Source organism: Bidens hawaiensis, unplaced genomic scaffold (genome assembly GCF_021521415.1).
Source record: "Bidens hawaiensis isolate Kalapana, Puna unplaced genomic scaffold, B.hawaiensis_p1.1 tig00020924_1, whole genome shotgun sequence".
NCBI classification, from domain to species: Eukaryota; Viridiplantae; Streptophyta; class Magnoliopsida; order Asterales; family Asteraceae; genus Bidens; species Bidens hawaiensis.
In genome coordinates, this window is record NW_027493233.1 from 232,792 (window position 1) to 245,170 (window position 12,379).

The window sequence follows — 12,379 nt, forward strand, 5'->3', positions numbered from 1 at the left end:
GTGGCTTTTGTGAACTAGTATTCTATTTTATTTGGTATGAGTAGTTACGCTTTGTGTAGTGCAATTATGGAGCCCTTCTTGAGCTCCAACTGACATCCAGGTCTGCCCATACGGGCGTGAAGTTAAATCACTACGTGGCTGCCACGTAGTGATGCCATACCCTCCTATGCCAAGGCTTCAACGAGCGTGAAAAAGGAAAGAAAGGCAACATGTTAGGGGTGGGGTAACTTTAATTAACGGAAGTTAAAATCACTGCACCCCTGTTAAAAGATAGATCAGTTAAAGTCATATTACTTACGTGACACTTTAACTTACATCACTACACGTATTCTTATTTTTGTATGATAATTATTCACTTCTAGTCATAAACTAGCAACTAAAAAGTATTATAAATTTAATTTATTTATGTGAACAGTTAGAACTATGAGTTTGAATGTATATGGAAATAATATAAAAGGTAATAATATCACTTCAAATCATTAGACCATTTTTTTTAAATGAAAGGATGCAATTGCAAAATAAATTGTGAGAATTTCCTTGGAATGCATATGGAATAAAAGTGGTAATAAAACTTACAAATACTACCGTTTTTTAAGCCTAAAACAAGTATCTGAACATGAGTTTAGATCTTTATAACGTATGTTTTCTTAGATACCCGATACCTGATTGTGCCCTTCCCCCCTTACATAAGTTATCTTAGATATTTGGAGTGCTAGCCTACCACTTAATGTTTGGTGTTAAGAAAGTAACAAATGAGCTTTACTCTTTATATTGTGGACACCAACATTTTAGTTTTTTGATAAATCCCAAGATTTGGTTGGAGAAAGGGTGATAAGTCTCCTAAAGCTAATAAATCTATCATTGTTGTCAAATCCAAAATAGAATATGACTGTTTATTCTTTATTCTTGTGTTTAATTATTCCATTACACACATGACACAACCTATGGTACAAAGTGAGAGAATTTGTCTGGTTTTGATCATTGGATATATGAAAAGATACCTTGATGTAAGCTTCAAAACTGATTTTAGCACTTTGTTGAAAACTTCAATACCAACTCAAGTTTCTTTCATTCAAGTTTAAGCTCTTTTTTTGTCTTTAATTTTCATAAATTGGATGCTAGTTTAATTACGATTGAACAACAAATCGATACGGTCTAGGGTTACCAAACAACATATAGCTCAACATATCTTGGTGTGTTGTTATATGTTTCTTTCCTAATAGGTCGAACGGTTAGTAGTTCTATAAAAAATTAAAATTATGTAATGAACCTAACCGTAAACTGACGCTAGATTGAGAAGTAATTGTCCAACAACTCTTTATGCTTAAAGATAATGTTTTTTTATGCTTAAAGAATATCTATACATCATACTTTTTATTTATTTAAAGAATTAAAGCAAGATTAACAATAATAAAGATGATAATAATGATATTTTTTATTCTTAATACAAAGTTAGTATAGTATTCTATAGTAAAGTGCCTTTACTTTGTAAAAGTGGGGATGAGGTCATGTGGGAAAGCACTCTTAACCAACAGATTTTCATGTCATTTTCCAAACTTTTGCTTATCAAATCACATGGCCATTGATAAATAAATCTAAATTATTATTGTTTAATAGCATCAATAATTGTTAAGCTTTTTTTTTGGTTAACCATGTAAATTTCTTCGAAAATTTACTGAGTAGGATATAAACACTAGCAAGATTTAAACAAAAGACCTCTATTACAGAGAAACCGGATACTTGCCACTGCACCACCGTTGAAAGTTAATAATAATTGTAATTGTAATGCGGTTGTATTTGTGTGGGACATGGTTGTTTAGTACGACATTCATCATTCATGTAGTGATTTGTGATTTCTTTTAAAAAACTTTTTATAAAACCCAATGGTGATGGATTCAAGAATTGTTTTTATTTAAAAATTTATATCTTTAAACAAACTTTAAATGAATTATAAAAAACGCATAATTCATGTATAGTACAAAATAGATGCATGCATTATAGGTATAGACACTAAGAACAAGTAGGTTTAAATGTTGTGTATCATATTCTACAGGTCAAATAGTTCAACGACTATAATAACGATGTTTAAACGAGCTAGCTAATCGATATTGACATGCACTAAGTTCGTGTCGGATGCTCCCTACACCCTAGTGCTACAATACATCACAACCATCCCTCTTCCATATGTATATCTTTATGTTGTGTCGTTATCATTTTACTAATATTGATGATGATGTTTTAATCTAAGATTTTTTTTGAATTATTATTATTATTATCAAGAAATAACTTGAAAATTAAATACTTTTATTAGTCAAAAATATACATTTTAAATTTGATCCAAACTGCTAAAATGTTTTATTATATTTAGTAACATGTGTTGTTATAATGTTACTTGTAATCATTTGTTAATATAACTTATAGATATAACCACAAGATCTATGAATATAACTTTTAATCGGCTTATTTTTAGCATTTAAATAGAGATAGCAGCGCAACTTATTGTCCGTTTAACTTTTATTTCGATGTAAACACTATTCTTTAATTAATGAAAGTACCCTTTATCTGGGATTATAAGAACTCAATAAACTTAAGATAAAAAAGAACGTAATTACGTTGCATTCAAACTCTAATCCTGAAATGGTTACATATTCCATTCAGAACAAAAATTTGTTGATTTTTGCCTTTCCTTAAATATCATGTGTCCCCCCTATCTCAATCTCAATTTCACACCACTCATTGGTTAGTTAGTTAAGAACTTAAGAACCATGAGATGAGATACATTGACAATGATTGTATCTAGCCATTGGCCATCAAGTTATTGACAACACATAATGGTCACAATCATAGGCATTTATCCAACAAGATCAAACAAAGAGTTAGTAACATCATCATCTTTATGTTAACTTGCTTCCTCTTCCTATAATTTTAGCTTAAAACTTGAAAAATGATATATAAGAACCATCAACTACTAATTTTTTTTAGCCGAATATTCTCGTAAACTACTAGTTTCAGAAACCTGGAAGTTGAATATTCTCGTAAACTATTTTTAATAACATTTGTTGTGCCGAGTCCCATCACCTAGACAACTATTTTCTTAGTTGTTGAATCATATTCTTAGAAAATGACTAATATCTAAGATAATTGTGATATTTTTCTTCTTATAACGTGACTATCTCGTTTCCCTTACTCTATGTGACCATACACTAAAAGTTAATTTACTCAGTTATCAATATATCGTGTTGTACACGTATTAGTTATCAATATCTTTTCAACCGTGCTACGTTTGATAAATAAAGAAACTATTTAAAAACAATCGCATTGTGTTAAAACGAAGACTGTTGTAAAATGGTTATGCTAAACTTTAGTGAATGATAAAATTCTTTGAACAAACCAACAAAATGCACCATGACAAAAGAAAATCTTGTTAAAAGATTAACTTACACTTCTATCTTTGACCATGAATATTTGGAATTATGCACAATTTTTTCAATGACGTCATAATAACCCAATTAATAATTTTTATCAACATCATCATCAACTAATTTTAACCCATCAAATTCAACAGTAGTCACTTAACTTTAAGTAATTTTTACCTAAAAAAACAGTTACAAACTGACCCGTATGCCATATTAATGTGACTTCAAGTATTTATTTAATGGAATGTTACTCCTATTACATTTTACATACATAATTCCATTCATTTGCCCAGGTTTAAACGTCTGTGGTAACTCTCTAAAAAACAACTTTCTCTACCGAGTGACGACTTGACTTCAAGTTGACTTATGGTTTGAAATAATTAAGTCACCAATTTTTAGGAAAGTATTCCTTTTCATTTAAGTATGTGCAAGATTGTAGAACATACATAACACACTAGCAGTTGATAACTAGATACAAACAAACGGTTGTTGTAACCAAAAGAAAAAAGAATTAAACTTACACATCCATAAAAGATGTGGACTAAAACTAACAATTTACAAATTCAAAAAAAAAAAGAGTCTATAGTTAGCTCTTTGCTAGAGTTTTAAAGCTCGGACCGGACACGTTGATAAAGCAGCTGGTTTAATAACTAGTTCGTTTATGAAAACGTTGCTTTTAGCAGTATGTTGCTCGATGAACGCCACGATCTCTAAGGATGCCCGAGTAGAGAGCCATCCTATTTGCGGGAATACCCTTGTAATCCCTCACTAATTTCTTTTTACTCCCTTCATCTTTCGAAGTTGACGAAAATGACCTATTCTTACTTTGAAGCCTCCTCCTAAACTCTTCTCCATTACCACTTGGCTCCATCACATCTTCTGCAAAGTGTACTTTCTTGTTCTTTTTTTCTCTTTTCTTCCCCTCTAAAAAATAATAAAAAATAAAATTGTTTTAAATATATTTAAAACTATATAAGTATATATAATAATTAATCATATAACATACTTGTAGATTATGCATAAAAATCATCAAAATAGTAACCAGAAGTGCATTATACGGTTCTAAACATATTATTGACTCCGGTATAATATTATTCACACACACACAAAATATTTAGTCTTAGCAAAAAATGGTTTTATATACATGTTAAAGCTATAATATAACATGCTTTTAGATTATACATAAACAACCATTTAGAAAATAAAAAATATGGTAATTGGTAAAACAACATAAAATAAAAGATGATTAAAATAGTACATAACCGGTTACGTGACCATCAAAGCATTACATACAAGTGCATTATACGAGACCAAACATATTATTATTATTGATTATAATATGAACACTCCGGTATATTCACACATATATATAGAGAGAGAGAGAGGTCAGCCGGTGAATTTGACCAAACAAGTAAAAGAATTCAAAAATATATAGCGACGCAGCTTGTTGTTCGTTTGACGAACAGATATAATCTCTACTTTTTGAAAACTTATAATAGTAAAAGAATGAAATTAACCTGAATTAGAGATGCAAGGTCTTGGGTGGTGGTGGACGGTGGATGGTTGTTTCTGGAGGTGGAAGGCGGCAAGGAGAAGTACGGTGCCGGAGACGGCAGCCATGGCGGTGGCTAACACCATTCCATTTGAAGCCAAGATTGATGACATGATAATATGAATATATAATCACTTTTTACAAAATTTGGATGATTAAAGCAATGGGTGTATGACACAATATTCAAGATTTATTTATGGTAATAATAAGAGAAAGAGAAATAGATGAAGAAGAAGACAGGATCAAGATTCAAGAAACTTGTAGTACAAATATGTGTGTGTGTGTTTTTTTTTACCGTGTGTATGCATATAATATTGGAGGATGGGTAGTTTGAATGATATGGGAAATTTTATATTGATGGGTTGGTTGGTTGGTTCTTGAAATATATGAGGCTGGGGTGGGGGTAGGGTAGCGTAGGGTAGTGTGGGGTGGGGTGGAGTGGGGGTGGGTTGATGACTTCTTGTTGGACAAGTGAAGAAAAGTAATGAATGATTGGTCTAAAAATCTGAACCCTTTTAAAGAAAAGAGTTTCACATTCACACACTAAATAAATGGTAAGTTTTACACTTTTTATGTAGAGGTGGGTAAATAAACAGGTTAATTAAACTGATTTGAGAACTTGAAACGGGTAGAAATTGATTATGTAGAAATTGGTTTGGAATCGATTGAAACTTTAGGTTTAATACTGGTTTGTACTTCTCACTATCGAAACCGGTTTCAAACCAGTTAACCGAACCAAAACCGGTCAAAAATGGACAAAAACTGATCGTAACCCGAATCGAAAACACGATCGTTACCAGTCGATAAACCGGATTTAACCTGAACCGAAACCGGTCGTAAACTGGTTTTGACTTTTGTTTACAAAATCGAACCTGTTTCACCCCAAACCGATTTAGGGTTTGAAACCGGTTTGTGCACCTCTACATTGATGAATTGAATTTATATTTTGGTTTTAAACCAATTAATTAGAAAGTAAAGTTGTTGAAATGCATAATTAATGGTTAAACATTGTATAAGACTGAGTTACAAATATTGATGACATTAATTAACTATCGTGATGTCCCGGTATTAGTAGAAGTAGTTTAAGTCACGCAAAAAGAACTTTTGTTATTGCGTAAGCTTGACGACTTATTTAATTTTGTTAGTTGGACAGTCTTGTGTAAAACGTGTCCCTTTGTGAACCACCGACTATACTTTCCATACGTCAATGATAGTTATCAAGTAAGTTTGTGAAGATTATTAATATTATTTTTAGCGGTTGAGACTTTTATATAATATTAAAAACTAGCAAGATATTGTATTTCTTTTAAAAAACATTATGATCTCAAAATTTTATAAGTTGGTTAGATAGACATTTGGAATATTAAAACTTACCGAGACATGTAAATAAGAATTATTCATCTACTAATACTATCTACTAGTCCATTTACACTTAACACACACATTTCTACTTGATTTGCGTGTGTATATTTATAAAAAACTCTACAAAACTTGATCATAATACTTTATGCTCGTATGATTAATGGTTTAATTAGCCTTGTTCAAGACGACTTACAAATATTAATTATATTAAATGTCGTAATATCACGTAATATCGTCATAAAAGTTCAGCTTACATTAAATGAATTATCTTGTTGCGTAAACTTGATATCTTAATTTAATTTTGTTAGCTAACAATATTGTGCAATCGTGTCACTTTGTGAACCATCGACTGTTCTTTTAATACGTCAATGATAGTTATCAAATATATTTGTCAATATTATTATTTTTGGTGGTGAAAGCTTTTATAAAATATTAATAACTAGCAATGTGCTGCATTTTTATGTGAACCATACTGATATATAAATTTTATGAGTTCGATGGATAGACATTTAAATATTAAAACTCATTATAGTGACAAGTGAATAAAACTTATTTTTATGTGAACCATACTGGTATAGAAATTTTATGTGTTAAGTGCACTTAACACACATGATAAAACACTTCTTATTTCATTTTATGTATATATTTATTCAATCCAAAAAGCTTGTTGACAATGCTTTATGCTCGCATGATTAATGGTTAAGCCTTGTACAAGATGACTTACAAATACTAATTACATTAGTTGTGATATCACAAATATCGTCAGAAATAGTTAAACTCGCGTGAAATGAACTTTCCACTTGCGTAAAGTACTTGACGTCTTAATTTAATTGTGTTAGCTAACAATATTGTGTAAATCGTGTCTCTCTGTGAACCGCCGACTGCTCTTTTAATACGTCAATGATAGTTATCAAGTATATTTGTCAAGATTATTAAATTTTTATAACGATAAAGACTTACATATGTTCGAGTAGATGTTAACTCATCCGATTTATGTCCCCTCATTGATTCTCCAACCGAGAGTTGCTTCATTCATGTTTCTCTTAAACTGAAGATATCACCGATATACCAAACGTTTCATTAAGGTATGCTCAATGAAACAACCTTCCTAAACACATGGAGATATTACAAGTAACGACAATGACAATTTACCTCATGCGTATAATAATATACATAAAAATACATGTTAGAATGTACTCACTTATTATTATTACTAAAGTCCTATCAACACATTATGTGATTCAATGGTGATTGTTTTTTTTTTTTTTGAAAGATGATAGAAAGTGGAAGACACACATCACATGCCTAGAAATTTCCATCGTATTCTTACAACTTTAAATTATTTAATTATTACTATATGTTACCATGTTAGTTTCACATTCAGGCTCGTAGGAAAGTACCAACCAGTCAATAAAAAGAATGAGTCAACTTTAAATATAATGTCTATTTCTAGATCAATTTGGATAAATTATTATGTTATCAACTTTTAAAGAGATAGACAACTATTGTGCTTTTAAGTCTACTAGGATACAATAATAATTGATTTATTTGGTGAATTCACTATCTGAAAGGTCCGAATATCTGAAGTTCGGATATCCGACTTCAGATATCCAGTTTTGAACACCCCTACCTGAAGTTAGTAAGGACTAAGGGACCTCACTTACTCAATAATACTTTACTCTCACGTACTTTATTCTCTCAATTGCTAGAGTCTGTGTGAGTTCTCAACAGAAAGTTAACTTTGAGGAAAGGATGTTGGTATTATATCATGAGACGGGATTATATAACGATACCTCATATCAATTGCTACACCGTGTATCATATTTGCAGATATTGGATATATTCGTTTATGGTCTTTTATGGGTAAAAATCATATGCTAATTAGTCATTATTGTTAAACTCCATCTTAAAATCACCAAAAAAAATCGACTTAAAAGTATAAATTATCCATCTACACTAATAACAACTTCAAACATACAACATACTATTTATTGTATCTTTTAGGAGATGATATTATAATAATATATTCGGTTTAGGATTATGGTTTATGTAATAAAAGAGTTCTCAGTCATCATCTAATATTGTACATGTAAAAATCTATAAAACTAATTTGATAGCCGTCTTTTATTCAAATAAAGTCCCATTACCAGTCTTAAAATTCAAATTTCAGAATTTCGAAGAGTCTAATTTAAAAATTCAAACATATTTCATATGTTGAATACCAGCTTTAAGGTCAAGATGACCAAAATCAACATGACTTTAAAATCTTACATGATATTTGATATGTTCACATTGCTTTTAATATTTTATTATCATTAGACCAAACTTTATATTGACTGTCAAATTAGAAGAATATTTGTTTTGGTCAACCAAAGAAATATAAAAAACAATAAAGTTGATTGACTGGGCTTGGAAAGTGTAGCCTGGTTTTTTGTAAGAAATTGTGGCCCATATTTTATATTGCACGCATTCTTCTTTTAAATGGGTTGTGGGCCTGTGATCATTCGTTGATTAACCCAATATTGAGAGCAGTTTAGACTTTAGATATTATGAAAAAAAAATGTAAATTTGTTTCATGGTATAATTTACATTTTTAATTCTATTTTTAAACTCGCGAACGTATATTCGTATAACTAGTTGTTTGTGTGATCCCGATTTTAAAATCATGTCTTGTACATGGCACGATGCTCGCCAGTTATGTATTGCGTAATTCTCGATGGAGTATTATCTATGTCAGTTAGTTTGCTAAAAGTTACCCGTTGGGATCCTAAATAAACTTCTTAATACTTTAAATTTTATATAATTTGATTACCTAATTTAATTAAAATAATAAATACTACAAAAATAGTGAATTGATAGTTTATTCTATTACCAGTGATAATTGTGGTTTCGGTAATTGGGGATCTATGTTTTGGGTAATTGTGTCAAATATCATTTAATACCATAAACGTCTTTACTTGCAAACTTTTGTTAAAACTAGTCACATATTCGAATACCTTTTAGGTCTGCTACCGGGGGGCTTGAGTTTGTTTGTCATCCTTAGATATATCTATACAAACAAAGGATCATAAGTTAGTTTTAGGATGTGGGTTTAAACTTTAACAAGACAAACTTACCACTACAACTGATTTTTGTTCACTTAGAAAATTCGATTTTTAAAAAATTAATGACAAGTCAAACCAAAGTTCAATTAGGTTATGAGATGGTTTAAACGATTTAATTTTTTATGTTGCGAACTGAAATTCAACCAAACTCGCTAACTTGTATCAAATTCAACCTATCCATCCCAATAAACACCATTGTATCAAATTAAACTTCATATTTGTAAACCTCGTGTACTTGAGCAATGTCTAAATACATTATTAACATTTATATATTGTAGCGATATATTATTGATGAATTTGGTATCATCAAGACATTTTGTTTTTAAACGGATTTACTACAGACTAAACTGGAATCATAATCCATTCGAGATAATTTAGGAGTTGTTGAGTATGCACGTATTCAAGACTATGGTGATTTAGGACAGCAAAGAACCCGATGGTGCAAGGGTGTGAAACCCCTTATTTGACCAGTGGGTTTCATGAACGCATCGCATCTGTGGCATAGTCTGAGGTAACACCCTAATGGGGTCAATAGACAAATCGACAATGCCCTAGTGGTAACTTATCCTAAGTGTGTTTTTTTGTAATGATAAATCCTAGATAAAAAAAAAATATAATTCGTTATATAATTTGTACTGATAATGGGAAGTTGTATGAAAATTGATTGTTAGTATATGGTAGGAACAAAATTGTCAATGGTAACCGTTTGTCAGTAATAACCGTCATCAATAGTAAGTGTGATCAACAACTTAGTCTATTAGTTTCAATTATGCAATCAACAACATTTGAGAGTAGCAGCAATTGCTGCTACCCTTATTTGCATCAACAACAATTTGAGCGATCATTAATAACTCAATTATTGTCGAAGGAGATTATTCTGATAATTTTAATACCAATGTAACTAAATGTTTTGCCAACGGTTTTTACTTGCCATGTCGCAAAATACATACCCTATCACGGAGATTTTAATTATCTTAACAAAACATAAAAATATTATTAACCAATTGTAGAACACATGTATTTGTTCACTTTCTTAACTAGTTGTCATCAAGTGCGGTTTTTGTTAAAAAAAACAAGTTGATTTAAACCGAATTAAAATCGACAAACACGTGTCATCTCTGAATACTTGTTTCCTTGTGTGGTTGATAAGTCAGTTCAGAATGACAGAATGACGTAAAATTATTATAGTCGTTAGATTGTACATTTTCCTCATAACACGTGTGGTAAAAGTGGTGGTCGATGTTAGTGATATCGATGGCATTGATCATTTCGAATGTGACAATGTTGTTTGATATGTCGTCAAGTCCAAAGTCCCAACAGTTGCATAATATGATAATATAAGTCATATTTTATTAAAGAAAAAACAAAAACACAATAATTTATCCTATACTTGTTATGCATTATAAAAAAACAATAAGTGAGAGTTTGTCTTGGACAACGTGATTTTTAAGCCAATTGGAGAGTGGAGGCTTTCTTGTAGAAGTGTGTAATATGGGCTGCCAGCGTTATATGAACAAGTGTCCACTAAATAAATTAATAAAACATAAACAATGATTTGTTTTTTTATTATTATTCTATATCACACAATATTAATATTATATCTCCTTTTAACGAAAATATCTATATCAATCATTTTCACTTTGTAACATTTGAACAACTATTAACTTAATAGAAAATTATAAAAAATTAATCTAACTTCGATATCATACCTAACTAATACAAGAATATTGCCAAAATGTTTACCACACATACTTTGTAAAATGTTTTCTTCTTATTCACTAATCACTATATCATGAAAATAACACATGATATTAATCTTGTGATACCTAAAGACTGGGTGACGTTCTCATACGGTACCGAATTGTCACGTCACTATGAGCTCAACCATCCCGCTTAATTCCCATCATTTTTTTCACTTATTTTTTTTCTTAACAAGATCTATATAAAATTAGAAAACGGACCAGAAAACAACTGAAACATCCATCATACAATGGTTACAAAATTACATCACTAACATTAAAATCACACCATCTCCCGCTATTCAATTTTTAAACTTGGATATACTCTTAATCCACAAGAACAATAGCTCTTTAACGTCCTCCACCGATTTAGGGATAGGAATATGACACCGCTAAACTCTTTCTCATTTCTTAATTTCCAAATCTACCATAAAGTAGTCATCAAAACCGCTTCAGTTATTTTTTTCCCACCCCTTGTTACCATTTTGACCAGTGCTAAATACCATTTCATTAAAACAATCGGATAATGGACCAGGAGTTTAAAGTGTTAACCACACAAGCACCTGCCAGCAAATCGACCTAGCCACCGAACAAGAAGCTGTCAAAATACGCTTGGTAGTTTCCTCCAAAGCGTCGCACCTGCAACACAACTGATTAACAATATGAACAAAACACTCGATTAACTAGAGTCGCCTTCGAAGGCATTATATATTTCACCAATTGTAGTTGGCAAACTTATATGATTCATAATTTTTATAGTGTTACATCACTCCCTAGTCCTCACTTGTTTTCCCATTTTTAATATCCACTTGGCACTTTAAAAAAACAGGTTCATCTACATGATCATATTTCATTTCATTTCATTTAGTATTTTCCTTATAATGGGTTTGATAATTTATGATAATTGATATACATATTATATATATATATATATATATCATACCCCACATGTCACAAGGTCCAAACAAACCTGCTTCTAGTGTCACTAGTTTCCGAAACACAAAGCTTTATTATTATTTTCTTCAATCAATGTGAAACATGCATCTTGAGTATTTCTCACCTAATCTCCTATTGCTTAATTTGTTGATTGCTATTATTTCTTTCTTAGGTGGCTTAATTCAACTTGTCATTTTTATAAAAGTATCTTTCCCACTCTCTCTATACATATATAAATACATACACGTACACACAACTCTCTCTCTCTCT

General features: G+C 30.7%; 1 protein-coding gene across 1 annotated transcript; it reads right to left on the bottom strand.

The window, feature by feature from the left end:
- Positions 1–4,092: 4,092 nt before the first annotated feature.
- Positions 4,093–5,286, bottom strand: LOC143562307 (uncharacterized). Its single transcript, XM_077050142.1, has 2 exons — positions 4,934–5,286; positions 4,093–4,340 (listed from the first exon to the last, which is right to left on the bottom strand). The coding sequence occupies exons 1-2, from the start codon at positions 5,079–5,081 to the stop codon at positions 4,093–4,095; spliced, it is 396 nt and encodes a 131-aa protein (XP_076906257.1). The 5' UTR covers positions 5,082–5,286.
- Between the last annotated feature and the right edge of the window lie 7,093 nt (positions 5,287–12,379).